This window comes from Apodemus sylvaticus, chromosome 4 (genome assembly GCF_947179515.1).
Source record: "Apodemus sylvaticus chromosome 4, mApoSyl1.1, whole genome shotgun sequence".
NCBI classification, from domain to species: Eukaryota; Metazoa; Chordata; class Mammalia; order Rodentia; family Muridae; genus Apodemus; species Apodemus sylvaticus.
In genome coordinates this window covers 87,984,841-88,010,546 of record NC_067475.1, presented here as the reverse complement: position 1 = coordinate 88,010,546, position 25,706 = coordinate 87,984,841, and the positions used below count along the sequence as shown (strand labels likewise).

Here is a 25,706-nt window from a genome sequence, read left to right as displayed (position 1 = left end):
AGTCCATATTTTTGGAGCGAGAGATTTGCAAAAGGGGTCTCCGCTCACAAATTGTGAGCGACTGAGCTAGAAGCATAGGCTTCAATACAAAAAACAAACTCGAAACTACCATGCAGTTCAATTGCTTTTTGTTTGTCCTTTATTTCCAACGATGATTTAAAGTGTCTTACTTTTTCTATGACTACCCTCAACATGCAAGTTGTAATAAAGATTAAAATGACTGGATGTTTTCAAAGGGAAAGAAAAATAGATGGTTTATGCAAGTTGTGGGGATCTGAGAAAGTGATTTAATGCATGTGGAAACTGAGACAAAAATGATACATAGTATGTTAAGACTTCAAAGCTCCAAGTTTAACATCAGCAGAGTTCTGATAAGTTATTAATCTAGTCTCGGTTATTAATCTAGTCTCGGCGACAGTTAGAAACACTGATTACTAAAGTTTCTAAGAAAATAAAATTATCATAGTCACAGGCTCAAACAATTTTAATTTCTTTTGGCTGTTTTCTAAATCTAGACTTCAAAGTTTTTGCTGAAAACATCTCTATTCATTCTCCTCCATCTACCCAGTGCTCTGTCCAAGAGGAACAGGTATTCACATTTCTACCCTAGGACCATCTTCTGGGTCCTCAGTCTTCCAACTTGATCCCTTTCCTCCCAGGACATGCCTGCCTTACTACAGATGAATGTCCATGCTTCTATCACGCTGATAACCTTCAGGCCTTATTTTTGTATGGTCAAAGATCTGAATCCAGTTAGACTCTTTGTAGATTTATTAACTGCTTTCTCTACATTGGGGACGTCAATGCAGATTACAGACAGTTGTCCCGCTAACATGTCTAGAACTTCTGTCTCTGTCAACTTAAAAAGAAAAAAAGTTATGTAAGGTTTAGAGAGTTGTGACTTGGATCCATCTGTCACAGCTCAAATGGGCTCTAGATCTCTCGCCCGAGACAGGCCAGCAGATTTCTAGCATATGTCTGTGATAAAACTCCTCCTGGGTCTTTTCTGTCCACAGTCTATATCTGTCCCGGTAGATTTCCACTCAGCAGACAGACACCATGCAGGGATCAGCTTCAGTTCTGCTGCTGCACATCTTCTGGCCTCAGGTGCTCCTGCAAAACTGCTTAGTCCTTAACTCAGCTGGCATTCAGAAAACTTCCTCCAGGAGAGAATTAGTGAAATAGCCGCGAATAGTTACTGACCGCGGCCAGTAAACCAGATGCTTCTGATAGCATTTCCTAGGGTCTCTCATCATCTGCTGCCTGCTTGAACCCCTCCCCGATTTGGGCAAACATTCCAGGCCTCCCTCTTCTCAAGCTCACAGCCAGAAGGAGACAGCCAGAAGGAGGCATCCAGAGGACGAGCATCACACCTTATTAGCAACAAAAGGCTACAAAGTTAAGCCCAATGAAGTCCCTAGAAAGACAGTGCTAGAGATAACATCCTAAACAGAAAAAATTAGGCTAGATAAATAGAGGGATTATTATTGGGTAAACAGAGACCTAAAGATGGCTTCCTGTTTGCTAGGAACCACCCTTAAATCAGCAGGACCCTCCTTTAATCTGACTGAAAGGTAATCTGCATCTCAGGAAAGGGCATCTGGTTCCCTGGTCAATTCGGACAAACAGCACCTCCGCCCCGTTGACAGGCACATAAAAGGTACTTGCTTTCCCACAATTAAGCTCCTCTGTGTGTCCCCTTCCTCACCCCAGAGATAGCCTTGGCAGTCTGATCCCCAGTAAACCTTTCCGTCTACCGATGGGGCAGTCCAGTTCAGTGGCTTCCCCGAGTGCTCACTTACAATATCAATGTATCTAATCAAAGAGAAAGCGTTCAACAGCTCCTTATTGAACATGCAATGGCTTGTGTAAGATTCTACATTTGAAAGACAACTTGAACACGAAGTATACATGAATGAATAATTTGTCTTGTATTTTCATTAAAGATATATCCTGGCATGTTTTTCTGTGGAAGCAAGTATACCCCAAATCAGGCTTCTGTGACCAGTAGCTCCCTAGAGAGTCTGCTGCCAGGACTCCTGGCCATGATGAACTGAGTGTGCCTGGGAACTATGAGCCGAAAGAAAACCTCTTTCCCGAGGCTGTTCTTTTCAAGTGTTTTTCTTACAGCCTCGAGACAACAAAGGCATAAATTGTGTGGTATCTGTTCACCTCAAGTTGGTTTCTATCGCTTGACATCTAGAGACATAGTTAACAGATGAGCTGTGCTACAGGGAAGCCAAGCAGAAGTTTCCAGCTGCCTCACACTGCCAAGGCTCTACCTCTGCAAATACCTGGAGTAGAGTAAGGTGGAAAAGTCCAATTATTGGATATTGATTTATTTAGTGATTTACTTAAAGCACTGTTTGTACTGTGTGTCTGCCAAGCATGACTTCACTGCTACCTGGAGAAATAGCTGAGATGGTGGGTCACTGTCCTTGAAACCTGCTGACTGCCACATGCTCTGTGAGACCTTGCCTGCTTTCCTGACCCACCTTGTGGTTTTAGAATATAACATGAGAATATAAATGACCCAGCATCGAAGCCTTTCGTGAGCTGTCCTGGCTTTGGTCCACTGATGATATCTCCTCTCTTCCATTCTCACTGAGTGTTTATCCCAGAAGTATTCCCAAAGACACCCGAAAGCCTGAATCTGCCCTTTTGGGAAACAGGGGAAATCCCGAGTTTCTCAATTTTGTATAATTCAAGTTCCCACAAAGCACAGGACTCCAAAGTCTGATGGATTTTGGCAGAAAGACTGTTAGGCCTTTGGTGTTTTCTGAGTTTTTTGTTTGGTTGGTTTTGTTAACTTTAAGATGAGCGTTGGGTCAGAGGATGACCGAGAGACACAGTAACTAATCTCAAACCCTAAAGCTACTCATTTTAAGGGTTAAAAAAATACCCTCAAAACTGAAGCAAATTCCACTTTCAACAGGTGACTCACAATTCTGATTTCATAGGTTTTCCTTCTTAATGAGGGTCTGGCATTGTTTGCTGTACAGCTTTAACTGACAGGGTTTGAGGGGGTAGGGGGAAGGAAGAGCGTTAGGCTGGGCAGCAAGGGGGGCACGTGGTGATGCACGGTGGCCTGCTTTTTGCTATAGAGGAGCAGAGGAGGATGGGCATGAGAATCGAGCCACAGTAGAGAAACACTCAGAGGAGAGAAAGGAGTCATATGCTTTCTCCTTGAGCCTTGTCCTTCCCTGGGCAGCAGAGGACAGAGGTCTGTTCTCTCAGAAGAAATAACACGAGAAGAGACCAGTCGCCCGGCTGGAACACTTAGACACACTTGAAAATGATCCTGTAAGATTCTGCCTTAGTTAAGACTGGATCACTAATCTCACACTCTCCCAGAACAATATTTGAACAAATATTCAGACCTCAGAAAATGTGGAACTCAGGGATGTCTGGGACGGAACACATAGTTAGATAACAGAGAACATCCATAAGAAACAAAACGCAGCAAGTAAACGGCAGATAAAGGCAGACATGAAGAACTGTTTTCCAGAAGACAAAGAGTTAGACAGTTCTTAGTTTTAGGAGCCACTTCTAAGTGAAAGGAACGAATCTCTTGAAAATAGGAACCAATTAAACATTTGGGTGAGAGAAAGTGCAAGGTACGCTGTCTCACAGAGCAAGGCACGCACAGAAGAACTAAGGCTGCAGGAGTTTGGTCCGGAGTCTCAGGATGGGCATAGGGAGGGGTTGTAGTGTAGAAGAATCAAGAGTAATGGACATATAATTAATTACATAATCACATAAGCTCCCCCTGGCAACTGTTGATGTAATCAGTTATTTAAGCAAAGTTACCAGTAAGCGCTCAAATTGTTAGGCAAAAGTTGTTGGAGAACTGTCTCGTAGATGAAACAATAAAAACAATGATTGTAAATCTGAAGGAAGGGACCTTAATCCAGTTATCAAACTCAGCACCACCAACAATGGGATAAGCTAGCAGTTTGTGGCGTGATAACTGTCAACCAAAGTGAAAACTGAGCAGATTGGAGAGCCCGGGCTAAGGGCTTCCTCTTACAAATTGTAAGTCTAAATTCCAAAGCGAATGAGAACCAGTTATCGAGAGATTTACATAGAAGAAAGTCCCAGAAAGGCAAGCAGAGGAACCCAAGGAAAGTATGTCTGATGCCTGCTCACAGACACAAAGGCATTCACGGATGTCACACGCAGATGTCACCCATGTGGCCGTTACTCCTGTCACAGTGGGAACTCACTTGAAAATCACTTTGGCCACAGTGTGAGGGAATTTTAGTAGGGATAAAATTTGCTTACAACATTTTTTATAGATCATTTTGAGGGCATCGATCAAAACTTTAAATGCGCACCTATCTCACTATGTCTACTAGACATGTATTGTAAACATTCACATCAAGTGTGCAAGATAAACACACAAAGACATTAATGATGTCCTTTAACCTTGGTAGGGAAATACTAAAAACAATCTCTAAGACTGTATGAGAAAACAGAAATTGAGTGATTGGGAGAGAATAGGAAATGATATTTAATTCTTGCTTGTATCTTTGCTGTGGTTTTGAAGACACATTTATCTGTTGAAATAATAAGCAAACTTAATTTAATGACATTGATGTTCATTCCAGACAGAACTGATGGACACCATAAGAGTCTTCCAGAAAAGGTCAGACTCTCATCCTGGGAAGAGTTTTCTTTGTGACAGCCCTAACCCATAGGTAGAGTGGTTTTTGCTTGTGTACTCTTGTAGGCAAGGGGATTTCCTGGGGATGGGGCCCAAGGGGCTTCTCAAAATGTGTTCTGGATGAACAGAGTTGGGGAGCTAATCAATAAAACCAGGGAACACCACGTACAAGCTGAGACAATCATACTGTCTTCCTTGGCTCTGCAGCCTTGAAACAGCATCTTCTCAGGGAGAAAATGTAGTATTGTCCAATATTAAGGTTAATCTTATGTGACTGGACATCTACAATTGTTGCATCAGCCACTGAAAAGAGGTACACCTACAAGAAATCAGGAGGCACGTGTTGTCTATTACTCACGGAAAGTCTCTCTGGTGTGCGAGTTCTCTCACCTCAGAGTTAAGAAATATGTCCCATTCTTCTTTTCCTTCTTTTTAGAGATTTGTTTATTATTATATGTAAGTGCACTGTAACTGTCTTCAGACACACCAGAAGAGGGCATCAGATCCCATTTCAGATGGTTGTGAGCCACCATGAGGTTGCTGGGATTTGAACTCAGGACCTCTGGAAGAACAGTCAGTGCTCTTAACCACTGAGCCATCTCTCCAGCCCCAATGTGGGCCCATTCTTAAGCTGAACAGACTTATTGCCAAGATGGTATACAGGGAATATTACTTTTTAAGCTTTGGGAGCATGGAAGAATAAAGTGCCCTAATGCAGGGCAGGGCATGACTCTAAGCCCGTCAATGAGGTAATTCTGCAAAGCATCTTGCCTTGTGATGAATTTCAGGCACATCCAACTTTCTGTCTTCTGTAGAATTTGTCTTGTGATTTTCCACTAGGTGTTTCAGAACTGGAATAAACACGGTACCAGGCCCACATGTCACCTTTGTCCAGTATATTTCCATACCCAGGAGAAAGGGACAGTGACATGCCTTCTCAGTCCAGTCTGCCAGGGAGAGTTAAGTCTGTAAGATTCCACGTTCACTGGACGTGTAGTTACAGCAAGTGCTTGATTTAATGAGCCCACTGGGGAAACATTTCAGCCTCTTATTGGAAAAGGGCCTTCAAAAATAACAGGGCAAATAGTTCCAGGTCTCTGTGACCTGAAGCGTCTAATTAAGCTGAAGAATTACTAGTGTAGCTTTGAGAAAACTGAGGCTGCACAGCCCGATGAGTGAGTCAGTCAGTGGGGATGCATTGTCATGCGATCAGAGAACAGTGTGGCTTAGTCGTGCCCCGGGGGTTGATGGCATTCGACAAGGACACACTCTGCTCTTACAAGATTGTTTGTGGTGTCTTCACTTTATAGGACACTACATGATGAAGTCCAAACACCAGTAAAAGGATGGCGAAAGCAATCATTGAGAGACAGATGGCACATGGAGAATTAGAGGCACAGCTGGGACATAAATGATATGGTAGTGATTTCAAACACATGAGCATCCTCGGTACAGTCACCCACGGGCCACATATGTGAAGCAGGATAGTTGGAGGAGAAAGCAGCGCCTGGCAGAGGATGTGAGTGTGCAGTTTCGGAGACAATCCCAAATTATCAAGCAGGCACATACTGCCGTCTGGTGGTCAATTGTGAAACTGCATTTCCATATGAATAAATGATTTAATAGTCCTTAAAGATTAAAGTTGGGCAACCTGATATTGTGAGAATAACTCATTTTAAGCATTTGATTGAATTTTCCACAGTCATTGAAGTTGAATGGGCCATCTTAGTGGAGCTCCAGTTTTATAAGCTTTTCCATCTTTGGCATCCAAGGAAGACAGATAACTGCATCAGGCCGAGACTCAAGCTGTCCACTTTAGGGTTAGGACATCTTGTCAGCAGATGCCCATTTGATCCTCAGGAGAATAACACACCCAGAATTTAGTGAGCAGTAAATAAGAGTCAAGTACAAAACACGGACTTTTTAAAAGAGAGATTTGTTTTATTTATTTTTTTAAAAAAGATTTGTTTTATGCATATGAGTACACTGTTGCTGTCTTCAGACACACCAGAACAGGGCATTGGATCCCATTACAGATGGTTGTGAGCCACCATGTGGTTGCTGCGAACTGAACTCATGACATCCGGAAAAGCAGTCAGTGCTCTTCCTAATCACGAGTCATCTCTCCAGCCCTTGACTTATTTATATGGGTGTTTTGTCTGTCCGTTAAGTCTGTACACCAGAGAAAAGCACCAAATCCCATGAGACTACAGTTATAGACAGTTCCTAGGCTCCGTGTGGGTGCTGGGAATTTAATTCAGGACCTCTGTAAGATCAGCCAATGCTAAGCCGTCTCTCTAGCTCCCTAGTTGACTCCTTGTAGTTTACCTGGGAGAAGGACGCTCAGCCTGATAAGCATCGGAAATTCTTTTTCTTTCCTCCATGCCTAAAGGTTTTCAAGATAAAATTCATCCATGCAGGTGTTGGTGGCTTACTTCTTGTTTTTTTTTTTTTTTTTTTTTTTGTCTTTTTTTTTTATTTGATATAATTTATTTACATTTCAAATGATTTCCCCTTTTCTAGCCCCCCCCCCACTCCCCGAAAGTCCCGTAAGCCCCCTTCTCTTCCCCTGTCCTCCCTCCCACCCCTTCCCAGTTCCCCGTTCTGGTTTTGCCAAATACTGTTTCACTGAGTCTTTCCAGAACCAGGGACCACTCCTGCTTTCTTCTTGTATCTCATTTGATGTGTGGATTATGTTTTGGGTATTCCAGTTTTCTAGGTTAATAACCACTTATTAGTGAGTGCATACCATGATTCACCTTTTGAGTCTGGGTTACCTCACTTAGTATGATGTTCTCTAGCTCCATCCATTTGCCTAAGAATTTCATGAATTCATTGTTTCTAATGGCTGAATAGTACTCCATTGTGTAGATATACCACATTTTTTGTATCCACTCTTCTGTTGAGGGATACCTGGGTTCTTTCCAGCATCTGGCAATTATAAATAGGGCTGCTATGAACATAGTAGAGCATGTATCCTTATTACATGGTGGGGAATCCTCTGGGTATATGCCCAGGAGTGGTATAGCAGGATCTTCTGGAAGTGAGGTGCCCAGTTTTCGGAGGAACCGCCAGACTGCTTTCCAGAGTGGTTGTACCAATTTGCAACCCCACCAGCAGTGGAGGAGTGTTCCTCTTTCTCCGCACCCTCTCCAACACCTGCTGTCTCCTGAATTTTTAATCTTAGCCATTCTGACTGGTGTAAGATGAAATCTTAGGGTTGTTTTGATTTGCATTTCCCTAATGACTAATGAAGTGGAGCATTTTTTAAGATGCTTCTCCGCCATCCGAAGTTCTTCAGGTGAGAATTCTTTGTTTAACTCTGTACCCCATTTTTTAATAGGGTTGTTCGGTTTTCTGGAGTCTAACTTCTTGAGTTCTTTATATATATTGGATATTAGCCCTCTATCTGATGTAGGATTGGTGAAGATCTTTTCCCAATTTGTTGGTTGCCGATCTGTCCTCTTGACGGTGTCCTTTGCCTTACAGAAACTCTGTAACCTTATGAGGTCCCATTTGTCAATTCTTGCTCTTAGAGCATACGCTATTGGTGTTCTGTTCAGAAACTTTCTCCCTGTACCGATGTCCTCAAGGGTCTTCCCCAGTTTCTTTTCTATTAGCTTCAGAGTGTCTGGCTTTATGTGGAGGTCCTTGATCCATTTGGATTTGAGCTTAGTACAAGGAGACAAGGATGGATCAATTCGCATTCTTCTGCATGCTGACCTCCAGTTGAACCAGCACCATTTGTTGAAAAGGCTATCTTTTTTCCATTGGATGTTTTCAGCCTCTTTGTCGAGGATCAAGTGGCCATAGGTGTGTGGGTTCATTTCTGGATCTTCAATCCTGTTCCATTGATCCTCCTGCCTGTCACTGTACCAATACCATGCAGTTTTTAACACTATTGCTCTGTAGTATTGCTTGAGGTCAGGGATACTGATTCCCCCAGATTTTCTTTTGTTGCTGAGAATAGTTTTAGCTATCCTGGGTTTTTTGTTGTTCCAGATGAATTTGATAATTGCTCTTTCTAACTCTGTGAAGAATTGAGTTGGGATTTTGATGGGTATTGCATTGAATCTGTATAGTGCTTTAGGCAAAATGGCCATTTTAACTATATTGATTCTACCGATCCATGAGCATGGGAGGTTTTCCCATTTTTTGAGGTCTTCTTCCATTTCCTTCTTCAGAGTCTTGAAGTTCTTGCCATACAGATCTTTCGCATGTTTGGTAAGAGTCACCCCAAGATACTTTATACTGTTTGTGGCTATTGTGAAGGGGGTCATTTCCCTAATTTCTTTCTCAGCCTGCTTATCCTTTGAGTATAGGAAGGCCACTGATTTGCTTGAGTTGATTTTGTAACCTGCCACTTTGCTGAAGTTGTTTATCAGCTGTAGGAGCTCTCTAGTGGAGTTCTTTGGGTCACTTAGGTAGACGATCATGTCGTCTGCAAATAATGATAGTTTGACTTCCTCCTTTCCAATTTGTATCCCTTTGACCTCCTTATGTTGTCGAATTGCCCGAGCTAGTACCTCAAGTACAATATTGAAAAGATAAGGAGAAAGGGGGCAGCCTTGTCTGGTCCCTGATTTCAGTGGGATTGCTTCAAGTTTCTCTCCGTTTAGTTTGATGCTGGCTACCGGTTTGCTGTATATTGCTTTTACTATGTTTAGGTATGGGCCTTGAATTCCTGTTCTCTCCAAGATTTTAAGCATGAAAGGATGCTGAATTTTGTCAAATGCTTTTTCAGCATCCAATGAAATGACCATGTGGTTTTGTTCTTTGAGTTTGTTTATGTAGTGGATTGTATTGATGGATTTCCGTATATTGAACCAACCCTGCATTCCCGGGATAAAGCCTACTTGATCATGGTGGATGATCGTTTTGATGTGTTCTTGGATTCGGTTGGCAAGAATTTTGTTGAGTATTTTTGCATCGATGTTCATAAGGGAAATTGGTCTGAAGTTCTCTTTCTTTGTTGGATCTTTGTGTGGCTTTGGTATCAGCGTAATTGTGGCTTCGTAGAAGGAATTGGGTAGTGTTCCTTCTGTTTCTATTTTGTGGAATAGTTTGAAGAGTATTGGTGTTAACTCTTCTTTGAAGGTCTGGTAGAATTCTGCACTGAAACCATCTGGTCCTGTGCTTTTTTTGGTTGGAAGACTTTCTATGACTCCTTCTATTTCTTTAGGCTTTATGGGACTGTTTAGATGGTCTAGTTGGTCCTGATTTAATTTTGGTATTTGGTATCTGTCAAGGAAATTGTCCATTTCCTCCAGATTCTCCAGTTGTGTTGAGTACAGGCTCTTGTAGTAGGATCTGATGATTTTTTGGATTTCCTCAGTTTCCGTTGTTATGTCTCCCTTTTCATTTCTAAGTTTGTTAATTTGGATACTTTCTCTGTGCCCTTTGGTCAGTCTGGCTAAGGGTTTATCTATCTTGTTGATTTTCTCAAAGAACCAGCTCCTAGTTTTGTTGATTTTTTGTATGGTTCTCTTTGTTTCTACTTGATTGATTTCGGCCCTGAGTTTGATGATTTCCTGCCTTCTACTCCTCCTGGGTGAAATAGCTTCTTTTTGTTCTAGGGCTTTCAGGTGTGTCATTAAGTTGGTAATGTATGCTCTCTCCATTTTCTTTTTGGAGGCACTCAGGGCTATGAGTTTTCCTCTTAGCACTGCTTTCATTGTGTCCCATAGATTTGGGTATGTTGTGTTTTCATTTTCATTGTGTTCTAAAAAGTCTTTAATTTCTTTCTTTATTTCTTCCTTGACCAAGGTGTCATTGAGTAGAGTATTGTTCAATCTCCACGTGTTTGTGGGTTTTCTGTTGTTTCTGTTGCTATTGAAGACCACTTTTATTCCATAGTGATCAGATAGGAGGCATGGGATTAGTTCTATCTTTTTATATTTGTTGAGGTCTGTCTTGTGACCAATTATATGGTCGATTTTGGAGAAGGTACCATGAGGTGCTGAAAAAAAGGTATATTCTTTTGTTTTAGGATAGAATGTTCTATATATATCAGTTAAATCTAATTGGTCCAAAGCTTCAATTAGTTTCATTGTGTCCTTGTTTAGTTTCTGTTTTCCTGATCGGTCCATTGAGGAAAGTGCAGTGTTGAAGTCACCAACAATTATTGTGTTAGGTGCAATGTGTGCTTTGAGTTTTAATAAAGTTTCTTTTATGAAAGAGGGTGCCCTTGCATTTGGAGCATAGATGTTCAGGATTGAGAGTTCTTCTTGTTGTATTTTTCCTTTGACCAGCAAGAAGTGTCCCTCAGAGTCTCTTTTGATGACTTTGGGTTGAAAGTCAATTTTATCTGATATTAAAATGGCTACTCCAGCTTGTTTCCTGAGACCATTTGCTTGTAAAATTGTCTTCCAGCCTTTTACTCTAAGGTAGTGTTTGTCTTTGACCCTTAGGTGTGTTTCCTGTAAGCAGCAAAATGTAGGGTCCTGTTTACGTATCCAGTCAGTTAGTCTGTGTCTTTTTATTGGGGCATTGAGTCCATTGATGTTAAGAGATATTAAGGAATAGTGATTGTTACTTCCTATCATTTTTGACGTTATTTTTTAAATTTGATTGCTTAACTTATTTGGGTTTGATGAAAGGTTACTATCTTGCTTTTTTCAGGGTGGAGTTTCCCTCCTTGTATTGGTGTTGTCCTCCTATTATCCTTTTTAGGGCTGGGTTTGTGGATAGATATTGGGTGAACTTGGTTTTGTCGTGAAATATCTTAGTTTCTCCATCTATGGTGATTGAGAGTTTTGCTGGATATAGTAGTTTTGGTTGGCATTTGTGTTCTCTTAGAGTCTGCATGAGATCTGCCCAGGACCTTCTAGCCTTCATAGTCTCAGGTGAAAAGTCTGCTGTGATTCTGATAGGTCTTCCTTTATATGTTACTTGGCCTTTTTCTCTTACTGCCTTTAGTATTCTTTCTTTGTTTAGAACATTTGGTGTTTTGATTATTATGTGACGGGAAGTATTTCTGTTCTGGTCCAGTCTGTTTGGAGTTCTGTAGGCTTCTTGTATATTCATGGGCATCTCTCTCTTTAGGTTAGGGAAGTTTTCTTCCATAATTTTATTGAAGATATTTGCTGGCCCTTTAAGTTGTAAATCTTCACTCTCATCTATGCCTATAATCCTTAGGTTTGGTCTTCTCATTGTGTCCTGGATTTCCTGGATATTTTGGGTTACAAGCTTTTTGCACTTTGCATTTTCTTTAACTGTTGAGTCCATGGCTTCTATGGAATCTTCAGCATCTGAGATTCTTTCTTCTATCTCTTGTATTCTGTTGTTGATATTTGCATCTCTGTCCCCTGATTTCTTCCCAAGGCTTTCTATCTCCAAAGTTGTCTCCCTTTGAGTTTTCTTAGTTGTTTCTACTTCTGATTTTAGATCCTGGATGGTTTTGCTTAGCTCCTTCCCTTGCATGTTTGTGTTTTCCTGTAATTCTTTAAGAGATTTTTGTGTTTCCTCTTTCATGAGCTCAGCCTGTTGACCAAAGTTCTCCTGTATTTCTTTAAGAGATTTTTGTGTTTCGTCTTTCATGACCTCAGCCTGTTGAGCAAAGTTCTCCTGTATTTCTTTAAGTGTTTTTTGCATTTCCTCCTTGTTGGCTTTTGTATTCTCCTGTATTTCTTTCAATGATTTTTGTGTTTCCCTTGCAAGGGCTTCTAACTTTTGATCCATTTTCTCCTCAATGACCTTCATGTGTTCCTGTACCAGCATCATGACCAGTGATTTTAAATCCAAATCTTGTTTTACTGGTGTGATGGGGTATCCAGGACTTGCTGGTAGAGGAGAATTTGGTTCAGATGTTGCCATATTGCCTTGATTTCTGTTAGTGACGTTTCTGCGTTTGCCTTTTGCCATCTAGCTCTCACTGGTGTTACTTGGTCTTGTCAGTGCTGGACTCACCAGTGCAAGCTGCCCCTTCCCCGTTGGCCTCTGGTGCACAGCTTACACTCTGCACTGCCTATAGACAGGGTGCTGTTTTCCAGGCTGTTCAGATCCCAAAGCAGGCACCTGAAGGCTCCCGCTGGGGCCCGCAGGATTTATCGGAGCACACCGACTTTTCCCAGCTGGCCGCCCGGAAGCCCCCACTAGCCTCTTGAGGGACCTGGAGATGTGGCGGCCACCCAGGCTGATCTGAAGCGGAGAGATTTGAGCTGGGGGCTTCTGCCTGAGGCCTTGCCCCAGATTGTGTCTGTGGACCAGGTGGAACCCGTGTGCACCCCCAGGGAGCTCCGAAGGTGAATGTTGCTGTGACCTCCCCAGTGCTCCGCTCACTCCGCTGGGCAGCCGATTTCCCCAACCGGGCTGGCGCACACTAGGTTAGCCTTGTCGCCTGGGCCCTGAGTCCAGGCAAACGCCTGGGAGGCCAAGGTCCGAGCAAAGTTCCCCTAGGGCTATGTCTGTTATTTGGGTCCGCCAGGTGACCCGGATGGCGGGCGTGCGCGTCCGCGCTCCGCGAAAGCACCGGGAGAGTCTGTTGTGCTAATAACCTCCTGGGCTGGTTGACACACAGATGGCCCACCAAGCCGCCCAGTTCTTGGGGTCAGTCCTGTGCCTTTTGGGGCCTAGACCCCCGTTTTGTTAGCCTCAGGCTACGCTTGTTAGCAGTCTCTGCCCTCCCGAGCACTCTGGCTCCTGTAGGCAAAATGGCGGCGTGTGCACCGGCCGGGGCAAAAAAAAAACTCCTGGCTGGGTTGGCGCCCCGATGGCCACTCGAACAGCCCAGGGCCTGGGTGCAGGCCAACGCCCGTCTGGCTCAGACCCCTGCGGTGTTGGGCCTAGGATTATGTTTGTGTACCTCAGTCTGACCGATCTCTGGAGCCCGGGATCAAGATGGCGGTGAGTCTCTCCTGACTGGCGGGCAGCCGAGTTCTGAAGTGGCTTCCGTGCAGCGAAAGGCTCCGCAGAACCGCAGTTGCTTGCCGCCCGGCTGGTCAGCGAAGGTCAGTGGTCGTGGGCGCAGGGCCTAACTGGACCCTGTGTCGCCTTGGTTCCACTGCTGATGGCCCTTCAGCTGGAGCAGCCACTGCTACCGCCGCCGCCGCCGCCGCCCCCCGCCTACTTACTTCTTGTTTTTAATTGGCACTCCACCATAGTTCGAAAGCATATCGTAATGTGCTTATCTTTTCCATTATTTTTTCTTTTGTTTCTTTCTTTTTTTGAACACATGTTCTTTTATTGAAAAAGGAAGTAAACACATTTTATGATAAAATAGAATATTTACATGGAAAATATTCCTGATAAAATAGAATAGATATATAGCAAAACATATTAAAATTGACAGTTTTCATGGAGGATTAAATAGTAAAATGGTAGACGTAAAAAGCATTGCTAAATTAATTGAAAAAGGAAGTAGAAACATTTCAAGATAGAATTGAAGATTTACATGGAAAATATTTCTGGTAAAATTGTAGACAAATGTAGAAAAACTTGTTAAAATTGAAGTTTATCATGGAAAATCTTATATAGATATAATAGTGGTAGGCATAAAAGTATTCCTGGACCTGGATATATGTACCGTTCTCAGCTGTCCACTCATGGTTCTATGTGTTCTCTAGTTCTGTGTGAGTCTGCAGGATCTAACCCTGGCTGTCAGGGTTGGCTGCGAGCATCCTATTTACTCTCTTGAGTCAGCTGGCTGGCTGACTATTGCTCTGTGATGACTAGGGAGGAGTTAAAGAGTTTCCATTAGACTAGCTTTCATACACTGTATAATCGTGTGCAAGCAATTGTTAACAGATGCCAAGAAATTGTAAACTCTCTTGATTTCATAATTACTTAATGACTACATACATCAGTGAGGGGAAACTACAAGATGCATAGAAATTCTGTCTGGTGAAATCAGGAGGCTCATGTACTTAGGGAGGGTTCAAAAGGGTGTGAAAACCAGAAGCCTGTGGTGCTGGCGATGGGGCAGCTCCCTTACCTGTGACAGACACAGTGCTGATAAAACGGTGGGTTTCAAATGCATTCCCGAATTTACAGTGCTCAGAAGCATGACAGGCATGGTCTGGGTGGATCCAGAAGGCTCGAAGGAGCACAGAAACAGATGCAGGAAAATATGCACCCATTCTGGAAAAGGAAACCTTCCCAGTGCTCTGTCTTCTCCAAGGGTTCTGACAGAGAGCTGTAAGTGCGCATGTGCTAGATTGAAGCGGCTGTGCTGGAGATGTAGCAGTGTAAATGGGCTGACTTCACACCCGTCCCTCGGTCACTTTAGGTTTCTGAGAATGTACACAGTAACCTTGCACCCGACCAACCTACATTGCCAGGACACCCAAGGCTGTTTTCCTCTTCATCCACATTTGCTTAATTTCAACCCAAAGACTCAACTTCATTGTCTATACCGGAGAGAAGTCCTGTGCCCTCCTGCTCCAGTTCTTTTAAATCTTTTAAAAAATTACAAAAGACAAAATAATACAAAATGTATCAAAAGATACCAAAAATGTGTCATAAGTAACAAACGCTAAATACTCTCTTCACATGGTTTGCCTAAAGCAAACAGCTTTTCTCTCCCCACCCCCACACTGACATGCCAATCTCTGTCCAGGGCCCAAAAGGCATCTCTATGAGTCTGACACATTGTTTTTGTTTGTTTTTGGAGTCAGGGTTTCTCTGTATAACCCTGGCTGTCCTGGCACTCGCTCTGTAGATAAGAGAGATCTGCCTGCTTCTCCTCCCAGGTGCTGGGATTAAAGAGGTGTGTCCCTAGCACTTGGAGACACATTGGTTTTTAATGCTTTATATAAAAATACATATGAGTCACTTTGATCACTTGCAATATTCTTCAAGGTGTCATGCTCTACCCAAGGTTGTACAACTTACTTTTTCCAACTCAGTGTGACTTTTAGCACCGACAGGTATAGTAGTCACTACACTAAGTGAAGTAAGGCAGGAATAAAGACACGTTAGTAGCTCAAAGGAAATGCTGTATTGCTAAGCCTGAGATGCCTCATTTTCTGTTCTGCATGTCCCACAAGGTGAAGATCTGCCTGACTGGGTGGCTCCTTTTACTTTATGCCGTTTCGTCTCTGGCCACAAGGGGGCAGACACTCTTTGGAACGAACATGGTTGTCATTTTCATAAAGGCGCAGTAGAAAGCACAACTTGAAAAGATCAATACAGCAGAATCTGGCTGTACTAGACAAGGGAAATGAAAACGGCAAAACCTCACCTCTAAGGGTGAATGGACAGAGTGAAGATTATGAAACTACAGGAGGCGAGAGACAAAAACAGACAGATAGACACCAAAACCTACATCAAGATGAACATGCAGAAACCGGGGCAGAGAGGATTGGAAGCCCTCCCCACTAGGCTGCCTACAACACGTGGAGCTACAGCCTGGATTAGGAAGGGTCCTGTGGTTTCTGGCCAGCACTGTGTGAGCCTTCCCTTCAGCTCACCAGCCCACTCTGAGGAGAGTGCCTCCCCTCTCCTGATAACCACACGGCCCTGTTTCAAAAGACACAGAACCTGGCAATGCCAGCGAGTGTGCTGGGACTCAGATCTGCCCCATAATGTAACCGTGAACGTAAATTGCTTGGCAACCATCGTGGAAAAGTTTGTTTTCCCCACAATACTTTTATCAACATTGTAGGCATTGCTTGGATGTTTGGGGTGGAATAAAGCTCCCTTTTTTCTTTTACTATTTTTTCCTGCAATTTCCTTACTTTCTGTTTAAAACTGCCAACCTCACAAAGAATAATTAAAGGCTGCCCACCGTGAAATTCTAAAATATATGTAAAGAAGAAAAAAAAAGAGCTTTTCTGTCATAAGTTTATTCAGAAGGTGTCAGTCATATAAGCATAATTTAGTGACACTTCAAGTAAAAACTGAAATCGATAAAAGACCATATTATTATCAAATATTATTTGTGTGAGCAACTTAGTGATTAGAAGGGACTCCAGTGATATTTCTGATTTGGCAAGACAAAGTATAATTGGGCTGAGGGTGGTAAGTCCAGTAGCTTTTATAAGTTGTAAGGTTTTCCTATCTGTAAACTTTGTTTCCCCTTGATTAATACGTAGCAACATTAGTAACCAAGTTAAGGGTGTCTGTCAGGCAAGGAGACATTTGAACCTGGCAAATTCAAGACACATACTATCATTAGCCCTCCTTCACAGGTAGCAAGCATGCGGAGAGCTCAGGTCCGAAGCCACAGAACTCAGGTGGAGGACCCGAGGCTTGAGCCTCGGCAGGTGCAGGGTACTCGTCTGCGGCTCTGGCACAGCAGAGTACTTCAATATCAGGCGGGGGTGGTGAAAGGCACAGACAAACACCATTATTGTATTAAGGGTGCAGAATGCACTGCAGCGAGCAATGTGCTCACAGGTTTGTTTCTTTAAAGAATCAAATCACTCCACTTGCTACATTCTTTTGTCTCCTGGAAATCTGCTAAAGTAGGATCAAAACAAACACTTCCAGTTAAAATGACCTTTTAAGTAACTGTGTTTAAGGTGAAAAAAAAAAAAAGCTGTGCAGTCAAACAAGTCTGCTTCCTTTAGATTGAACCCGATGAACTAAAACTTTTTATTTTAGCAACTCTAGAATGTGTCCACATCAGGAGCCATGATGAGTGCTTGGGACTGTGTGTGTAGTCATTATATCACATGTACATATGAGTGGCGGTGACTTGCTTTCTGAGGAGCGGTTGTATCTGGAATAATTACCAAAACATTTTGAGCTAAGCAGGGCAGGCAATGTAAAGAGCTGAGCAATATTAAAGGAATAATTTTTTTGGCTAAAAATAATGAACTGGCCTTTTAAATATTCAGGTAGCAGCTATGACATTTACTTTGCTGGCAAAGGGACCGATATCTTTGAAATTAAATTCCATAAGGTATGTCTGTGTTTCTTCCCTCAACCAAGAAAGTATTTATTTTTTATCCTCTTTATTAATAAATTATAAACTGGGATTTCCTCTGTACAAACGCCATCCTATTTTCTGGATTAGAATATAAGTAGACAATGATGAAGCTAGCACCGGCAGAGAGGATGGTCCAGCCTTTGAGCCACCCAGCGAGGTCCAGCCTTCGTTAACAGCTCATCGGAAGGAGTTTCCATACACGCCGAACCGAAACACGGTCTCTCTTCCTTTGTGGAGCAAACAGTCATGTATCCAGTCATTCCCAGAGTGGCAGAGACCCACCCTGCTCAACAGTAGCATTAGCTTCGGTGGTAGCTTCGCCTGGCCGCTGGCGCCATCTGCTGCTCTCGCTGTGAATAGCTACGTTTTAGAGAAAGCGGTGCACAAGGCCCCAGTCAAGACGATGCAGAAAGCAAGCGTCATCAGCAAGTAGTTCCGGAGACCCTGATGATCAAGACAAGAATGACTGCACTGAATAAAACTTGAATCGAACTTAAACTTACAACATGTGTATTTTAAAAATGTCTGTTGTGGATCAGGGATCTTCATCGTAAACCAGTACTCTGGCTACTGGTATGCTGCTCTCTCTCTCTCTCTCTCTCTCTCTCTCTCTCTCTCTCTCTCTCTCTCTCTCTCTCTTCCTTTTTTGTCCTCTTCTGGCAATCAACAAATCTCCCAAGAAAACCTGCAAGAGTCTTACGAATTCATCCACTGAATAAACATATATGAGTGTCCTTAATGCACGCCCTGGGAAATCAAGTAAAGGAAGATTACAGATGACGGCAGATGAGGGCTGTTAACAAGCGACCACCTTGTTTGTGCATGTGTTCCTGGACTCTTCCTGGAGCTGGCTGAGAGCTTAGACCTGGGCTTCCAACCTTAGGCGTTGCCCAAGAAGGTGGGAGAAGCAAGTGGAGACCCCTGGAGGAAGGAATGTTCTGAGCGAGGGCTGTTGTTCTTAGGAAGCACAGCTGTCTCTGGGGTGGTTTCCTATGCCTGGAGCTTGAAGGGGAGTGTGTGGTTTGAATGAATGGCCCCCATGGACCCATAGGGAGTGACACGAGAGTAGGAGGTGTGGCCTGGATGGAGTGGGTGTGGCTTCGCTGGGGGAAGTGTGTCCCGGTGGGCAGGTCTTGAGGTCTCAGATGCTCAAGCCACATCCGTCCGGTGTGGCAGTCTCCTTCCTGCTGCCTGTAGATGCAGATGTGGAACTCTCAGTTCCTCTCCAGCACCATGTTTGCTTGATGCCACCATTCCGATAATGGACTAAGGTTCTGAACTACGAGCCAGCCCTAGCTAACTGTTTTCCTTTGCGGTGGTCATGGTGTCTCTTCACAGCAATAAAATCCTAACTAAGAAAGTCGAGATGGGGCCTGCTGTGTACTTTTTCAAGCTATAAGAAGGTATTAAAGGAACAGGTATTAAAGGTACAGGAAGATGTAGGTGTTGAAATTTTAGATTTGCATTCTGGAAAGTCTACACTCTTTTTTCCCCCTGAGGATACGAAACAGATGGGAGGGACAGAATGAACGTGAGGAGACCAAGGAGGCAACCCTAGTCTTCCAGAAAGACGCTGGAACACGGGTGGCGAGATGGAGATGGGTCTAAGGAAACGATGAGACGTGCGAGGAGGACTAGCTTTTGCTACTATGTATGGGTAGTAGTATTAAAGATGGAGGACATGGATAGCCTCATCCTGAGGCAGCTCAGGCATGGTCTGAGTCTCAAAGAAATACTTTCCCGCTGTAAGTAGACATAGTTCATTCCCCTAAAGAGATCTATCTTTAGGGGTACACATAGACTGATTTCAATAGCTCCCTCCTGAGAATAAACTCTCAAACACTGAGAAACAACAATCCTCTATCACTGAGCATCCTTTCTAGACAAATCTTAGCCCCTTCAGCCATTTTTTCACATAGAATGGTTCATATAAATATACATAAATAAATGAAAAAGCAAATTAAAAACGATTTCTAAGAGTTAGTAATTACCCTTAACATGTAATTCAAAGACCTAAATTTTACATACGCTTTTTGCAATCTAATAAGGAATCAGGTTAGAGCACACTAATTTGTCTTTGGTCAGAGCTTTGTAAGTTGGGTGTAGGCCAGGTAGGTTGTCTGACTTGCTGGAAGCCTCAGTACTAGAGACTGTCTAATTCTCTATTAGTGAAGTGTAGCACTTAGAGCTGCCAGGTGGGGCCAGCTTCTGCTGTGCCCAGCCCTATGTATGTGAGTCCCACACCAGCACTTTGGGTCTCCTAAAATCTTTGTCTTAGTTTTCAGAAGTCTTAACCTAGCAACTAGTACTAGTTCAGAACAGGCACTCAGTAACTTTGTTTAAAGAAGAAATATATTCACGGGCTCTCCAGAGGAACTTGGCTGTTGTGGGTTGTACTGGTGCTGCTGGTATTGATATTAATTCTGCTTCCTCAAGAGGGGCTGCTCCGATGAGGAGTGGATCCCATTCTCAAGTGATATAATGTGAACCGTCATCCCATTTTAACTGGTCAAATAAAGGCTAGAGCCTGTGATTGGGCACTGGAAGCAAAAGGTGGGGCTGGAGGTTTTAAAGAGTGGAGGGTGAGAAGGAAGAGGAGGAAGATGGAGGAAGAGGAAGTGGGAGGAAGATGGAACAGAACCATGTGACCTGGAGTAGCCACAAGTAGCAAGGATCTCATAGCTGGGAAATGGAGTAGTGTGGTGGTACATCTGCCCAATCTAGGCAGGCGTACAGCGTATAAATACTGTAACTGAGTTGTGCGTTTTCGCATGGGTTTATTGGGGCTGGAGATTTACGGCAGCACTTGGTGAATTAGAAAGAAAGCTATAAGTTGATACAATTAAATTTAAAATCCGAGCCTTCAGTTATAAGTGCCGTACGCCCGACTATGGGAGTGCTTTGCTAAGCCCCATCCTATCTCATAGCAGAATCATGATGTTCTCCTGGGGTCTGCTAACCCTTTGAATTTAAGTGTCTATCCAAAGTTCTTAATTTCCTAGAGGAGACTGAGATTCAGAGCTAGCAATCAGTTCTCCATCCTTACCTGTATTTCCTTGAAAATGAAGATCCCCCAGAGTGCGGCAATAAGTCCAGGACCCTTAAAAACAAAACAAAACAAAACCCTTAGTTTTATTGGATTTTTAAAATATAACTGCACTCTAGGAAAATACAGTAAACTACAAGCAACGTAATTTTTTTTGATGGGGGAAGCCCTTTAATCTAAACTATAGTTCCACATTGATCCAAGAATCAAAGTAACATCCTTAAATAAGATTTCTTTCTTTCTTTTTTCTTTCTTCCTTTCTTTCTTCTTTTCTTTCTTTCTTTCCTTTCTTTCTTTCTTTCTTTCTTTCTTTCTTTCTTTCTTTCTTTCTTTCTTTCTTTCTTTCTTTCTTTCTTTTCTGTTTTGCCTTCATGGTCATTATTGCTATTATTTTGGTGATGCTGTAATATTTTATCACACTAAACAATTTTCCTTAATGTGATATGCTTATGATAAACTATTTTAGTCAGGCCTTGTAGTGTGGGTGTGTGGTCCTGGGGACCTGGGAAGCTAAGGCAGGAGACTGAAAATTGAAGGCTTGCCAGGGTTAAAGGCTGAATTCAAAGCCAGCCTGGCTAGTGTAGCAAAACTGTCTAATAAAGTCGAGTAATACTGGAAATGGGAGGGGCTATACCTCAGTAGTACAGTGCTTCCTTCAAGGGGGGAAATCCTGGTTTTACACCTAAACACAAAACCAACCAACCAAACAAACAAACAAAACCCCCCAAAATAAACCAAAAAGAAAACCCAACAAAGCAAAAGATAGAAGAGAAACAAATAACCTTCCTCTTTAAAATGAAACAGCTTGTTTTTCTCTTGATGTACTTCTTAGACACATACAAAAAGATTGGTAAATAAAGTGTGTGACTACATCTTACTTTTCCTCAACATTAGGTCCATGGTCCGAGCTACTAATCGAAGCAAGCACATCTCTGACAGACAATGGCAGTACCAGGCCTCCATGCAGACCAATCAACTCTGTCTAATGCTAAACCCGAAGGGACGCTAAAGGTAGCTCTATATAAAAATAAAACCATGTAAGCAAGCAATGGGAGTTCTGGAGGTGAGGACAAGCATGACAAAAGTATAAAGAATGGGAAATGGGAAGAAACAAGAAAAGGCACGTTTCTACAATTTGAAAATGCAAAGCTGTTCGGATCTGGTATGAGTGTATTTCACCAGCAAGGAAAACAGTGGAGTTGGCTTAGCTGTGATGTGGGTGAAGCGGACAGACAGATGAGAGCAGAATTTTAATGACTCCTCTTCAAGCCCTGCAGAGACTCTGGAAGAGCTTCAATAAACAATTCCACAATGTTCTCTCTCCGAGCACTACTCCCACTGTCTACAGGCCTGGCCCAATAAAGTTTGATTCCGCTGCTTCTAGGATGTAAGGGAAGCAATAAAAATGCCTTGTTCTCTATTTATCGCCATCTGCGAAGTCAGCATCAAACGGGTAAGAGAAAGAGGTTGAAGGAACCGCCTGCCTTCCATCAGATTTGTAAAGTGCTGATGCCGGGAATCCAACTCATTGAGAGTCATGCTCCTCGGATGACGGGTAGACGGAGACATCAATATTATCGGGAATCTTCATCCTCTTCATTCTGAAAATGCATTTCCCTCCAGGGCATAGGGTGCCCCATAGGGTGCCACTGGCCTCTGAAGCTTCCTACCTGATGATTTTTTTTTAATTACCCCTTTACCCATGCTCTGAGCACTGCTGCAAAGACACATGTGGTTTGAGGAAGTGCTACTGTGCTATTGTACAGCCCAGGCTAAGGAGAGCCGTGGGAGAGAGAGAGATCATTTCACAGCAGCTGCAACTGCTTGGGACGCTTGAACTGTGTATTTTCCTGTTGTAAAATAATACACGTTGACATCTAAGTCAGCCTTTGAAAGGGAAGGTGGGTTTAGTACTGTCTTAGGAAGCCTAAGGTGCTTAGCATGATACTTGGTACTTAGGTACTGATAATGAAAAATGAAACCTTCTGAATGATTTATTTAGTTTCAGGGTTGCCAGAAGAGAAACAGAGTGAGGGGGTCTGTGCACTGGGAAAGGGGGTCTCCCTTCCTTCTCCTCCCTCTCCTTCTTCCTTTCATAAAGACTTTGGATCTAATAAAAAATCGAGACTTGCAGAGTTAGGCTGTTTAAACAAACAAAAAAAATCACTTAGATTTTATTTGAATTTAAGTTTTGTTTGCAGATTACTTAATGAATATAGAACAATCAATCTAAAGAATGCTGTGTGAGTCAGGCTTGGTGAGACATGATTGTGATTTCTAACATTCTGGAGGCTAATGCAGGAAGAATTTTAAATTTGAGACCAGCTTGGGTTACAAAGACAGGGTCTTGGAAACAAAATACTGTTTGGAACCCACATCAGGCCTTTATAAAATCTGTTTTAGATTAGTCAAGGTTTAATTTCTTAAGTTTACACAGGTGTGCTACTAAAATGACTTAAAGAATGTCTGCGATGATGATTGTTTAGGAATCAGGAGAATAACTGGTCAGCAGAGAGGAACACTGGGATGGAGGCTCAACAGGTAAGGTCTCCGATTGCTCGTGCTAAGGACCCAGCGTCAATGTTGTGTGGCTCACAACTGCCTGCATCTCCAGCTCCAGAGGGATCTGCACTCAGTTACACATGCTCCCACACAGGCACACGTGCATAAACACAATTAAAAACAATGATAGGGCTGGAGAGACGGCTCAGCAGTTGAGAGCACTGACTGCTCTTCCAGAGGTCTTGAGTTCAAATTCCAGCAACCACATGGTGGCTCACAACCATCTGTAATGAGATCTGATGCCCTTTCTGGTGTGTCTGAAGACAGCTACAGTGTGCTTACATATAATAAATACATCTTTAAGAAAATGTTAAGATTCTTAAAGAAAATGCCCATTAACATACTAAATATAGTATTATATAGATTGATAAATCTATATCTATCTATCCATCTATCTATCTATCTATCCATCTATCTATCTATCTATCTATCTATCTATCATCTTTATATATACTATACTTTTTTTCACACTTGTCTTTGCCTCCAGGAACTCCTATTGCTTGCTCACACAGTTTTATTTTTATATACAGCTATAGAAAGAGAAGACTGAAGACTGCCTAGGGTGATGATGAGCCAGGGGCCCACAGGAGCTGTGGGAACTGTTCTTGGAAGTTCTGGTTTCTGCCAGTTCTGTGATTCAGGCTTTCTACCAGTTCTGTGATTCAGGCTTTCTACCAGTTCTGTGATTCTGTGATCTTGATGGTGCCTCAACTTCCTCATCTTCAAAGTGGGTATGATTGCAGCATTTTAGTTTACTTATGTTTTGTCAAAATAAGCACTTTGGATTTTGCTGTTACCTGTGTTTCACATACTTAAGCGCTGTAGAGATGACTCAGTGGTTGAGAGCACTGACTGCTCTTCAAGAGGTCCTGAGTTCAATTCCCAGCAACCACATGGTGGATCACATAATTAAGCCCTTCAAACCCACGGAAGCAGTTCCCATGGTTAATGTGATCATAATTTCTGAAAACTTCCTCAACCCCGGGACAAATAGTGAGTGCTAGGAGTTCGAAGAACTTTTCATCTCACATTATATTTATACAGTGTCACACAAATGAGCCCGAGAGAGTCATGAGTAGAAAATTGTAATGTGTCCCTGATGTCATTAGGTAAAATGATCGGAGGAAACACTTTGGGGATGTAGAAGATTGGGTATTTGCAAACCTGTTAAAAAAGAGGTTATGAATGTTTGCTCCTTAGCAACCAAGCACGTGTCGACTCCAGTGTGGCATTTTGTCTATTTTTAGTGTCAGAACAACCCAGGAAACCGGCCACTTACAGCAGTGATGATCGGGAAGCTGATCACAGCGCTTAGTGAGTGGTTGGCTAAGAACCAGCAGCAGGTGGCGATGGCCCACAGCACCCCTGACAGGAAGCCTGGAACACAAGGGAGCTTAACTGGAGGCAGGCGGTCCTCTGCTGAGGACCTCCTACCCCAGGGACTGTGAACGCACACGGATTAAAGCAATCCTCTATATAAACAACGCGGGCCCCTCTGGAGTTCTGACCTATGCTCTGTGGTCATTTTAGAAGGCGAGAGAGTCCTCGGCTCCAGGCTGCCGTGGGGAAGTTATTCCCTTTGTGGATGTTAAGGAGCTGAGGACTGAGGAAGGGAGCGGGACCCAGAGAGTACCAGATCTGACGTGCGCTCTGTGCTCTGCTGAGTGAGCTTGGGACTGGCACTGAGCGGAGAGAAGGCAGAAGCTCATGCTTTAAGAAATCCACAATGCACTAGCCCGGTGTTCAATAAACACTCTAGTGCTGCGTATCAACCAGACACGCAAAATAACCAGATGCTTTATTTTATGTAAAACTATTTACGAGCACCATATTGAATTATGCTGAACTCGTTTAACAAGAAACTTATTATAACAATGACTGAAGGATTATGACCCAAAACACACTTTGTACTAACACCCCAGGAACTTTTTTTCCTTTTGAATTTTTTTTGAGAAACTACTTTCCTAAGTGACTTCAGACTCTTTATCTGTTGATATTTCTAATATTGTAAATACAGGTACAGGGATCTGGCTGGCTTGTAATACTAATCTTAAAACGGTAGAAACAAAATAGTAAAAACTGATGACCCTAATAATAGAAGAGCCTTTAACACAAGAAACATCAACATTAATGTTTTGACAGTTTAGGTTTTATACTAATCTTATATACAGTTTCTTGTTTATTCTTTTTATTCAGTGCTTCATATTTTATGGTAAACTGAACCAGGACACTTAAGAGAACTCTCTCTCTCTCTCTCTCTCTCTCTCTCTCTCTCTCTCTTTCTCTTCCCTCCCTCCCCCCATCAGAGATCTTTTCTTTCTTTCTTCCCCACTCTCTAATGATTATTCAAGTCCATTTAGTGAGACTGGCACTTACACGGAATAATACGATTTTGTAGTTAATATTCTTTCTTACCTGGTAAGACTGCCTGAGGATACAGCTTTGGTTGATTTTTCATGACCACACAGTAGGTCACAAAGTAGACTGTACTCGTAAGAAAGATGCCGCTGGAGTGTGCGAAGACGTAGTCTAAATCTGCAAACGCGGAGGACAAAATGCAA

General features: G+C 42.8%; 1 protein-coding gene across 2 annotated transcripts in view; it reads right to left on the bottom strand.

Moving 5' to 3' along the window:
• Positions 1–17,127: 17,127 nt before the first annotated feature.
• Positions 17,128–25,706, bottom strand: part of Tmem144 (transmembrane protein 144) — a 30,306-nt gene continuing 21,727 nt past the window's right edge. For both annotated transcript variants that reach the window (XM_052180319.1, XM_052180320.1), the window contains 4 exons: positions 25,561–25,680; positions 24,425–24,522; positions 20,584–20,637; positions 17,128–17,981 (listed from right to left, as the gene is read on the bottom strand). In XM_052180319.1, coding sequence (XP_052036279.1) covers positions 17,898–17,981; positions 20,584–20,637; positions 24,425–24,522; positions 25,561–25,680 — 356 coding nt within the window. In that variant the 3' untranslated portion in view covers positions 17,128–17,897. The remainder of the gene's footprint in view (positions 17,982–20,583; positions 20,638–24,424; positions 24,523–25,560; positions 25,681–25,706) is intronic.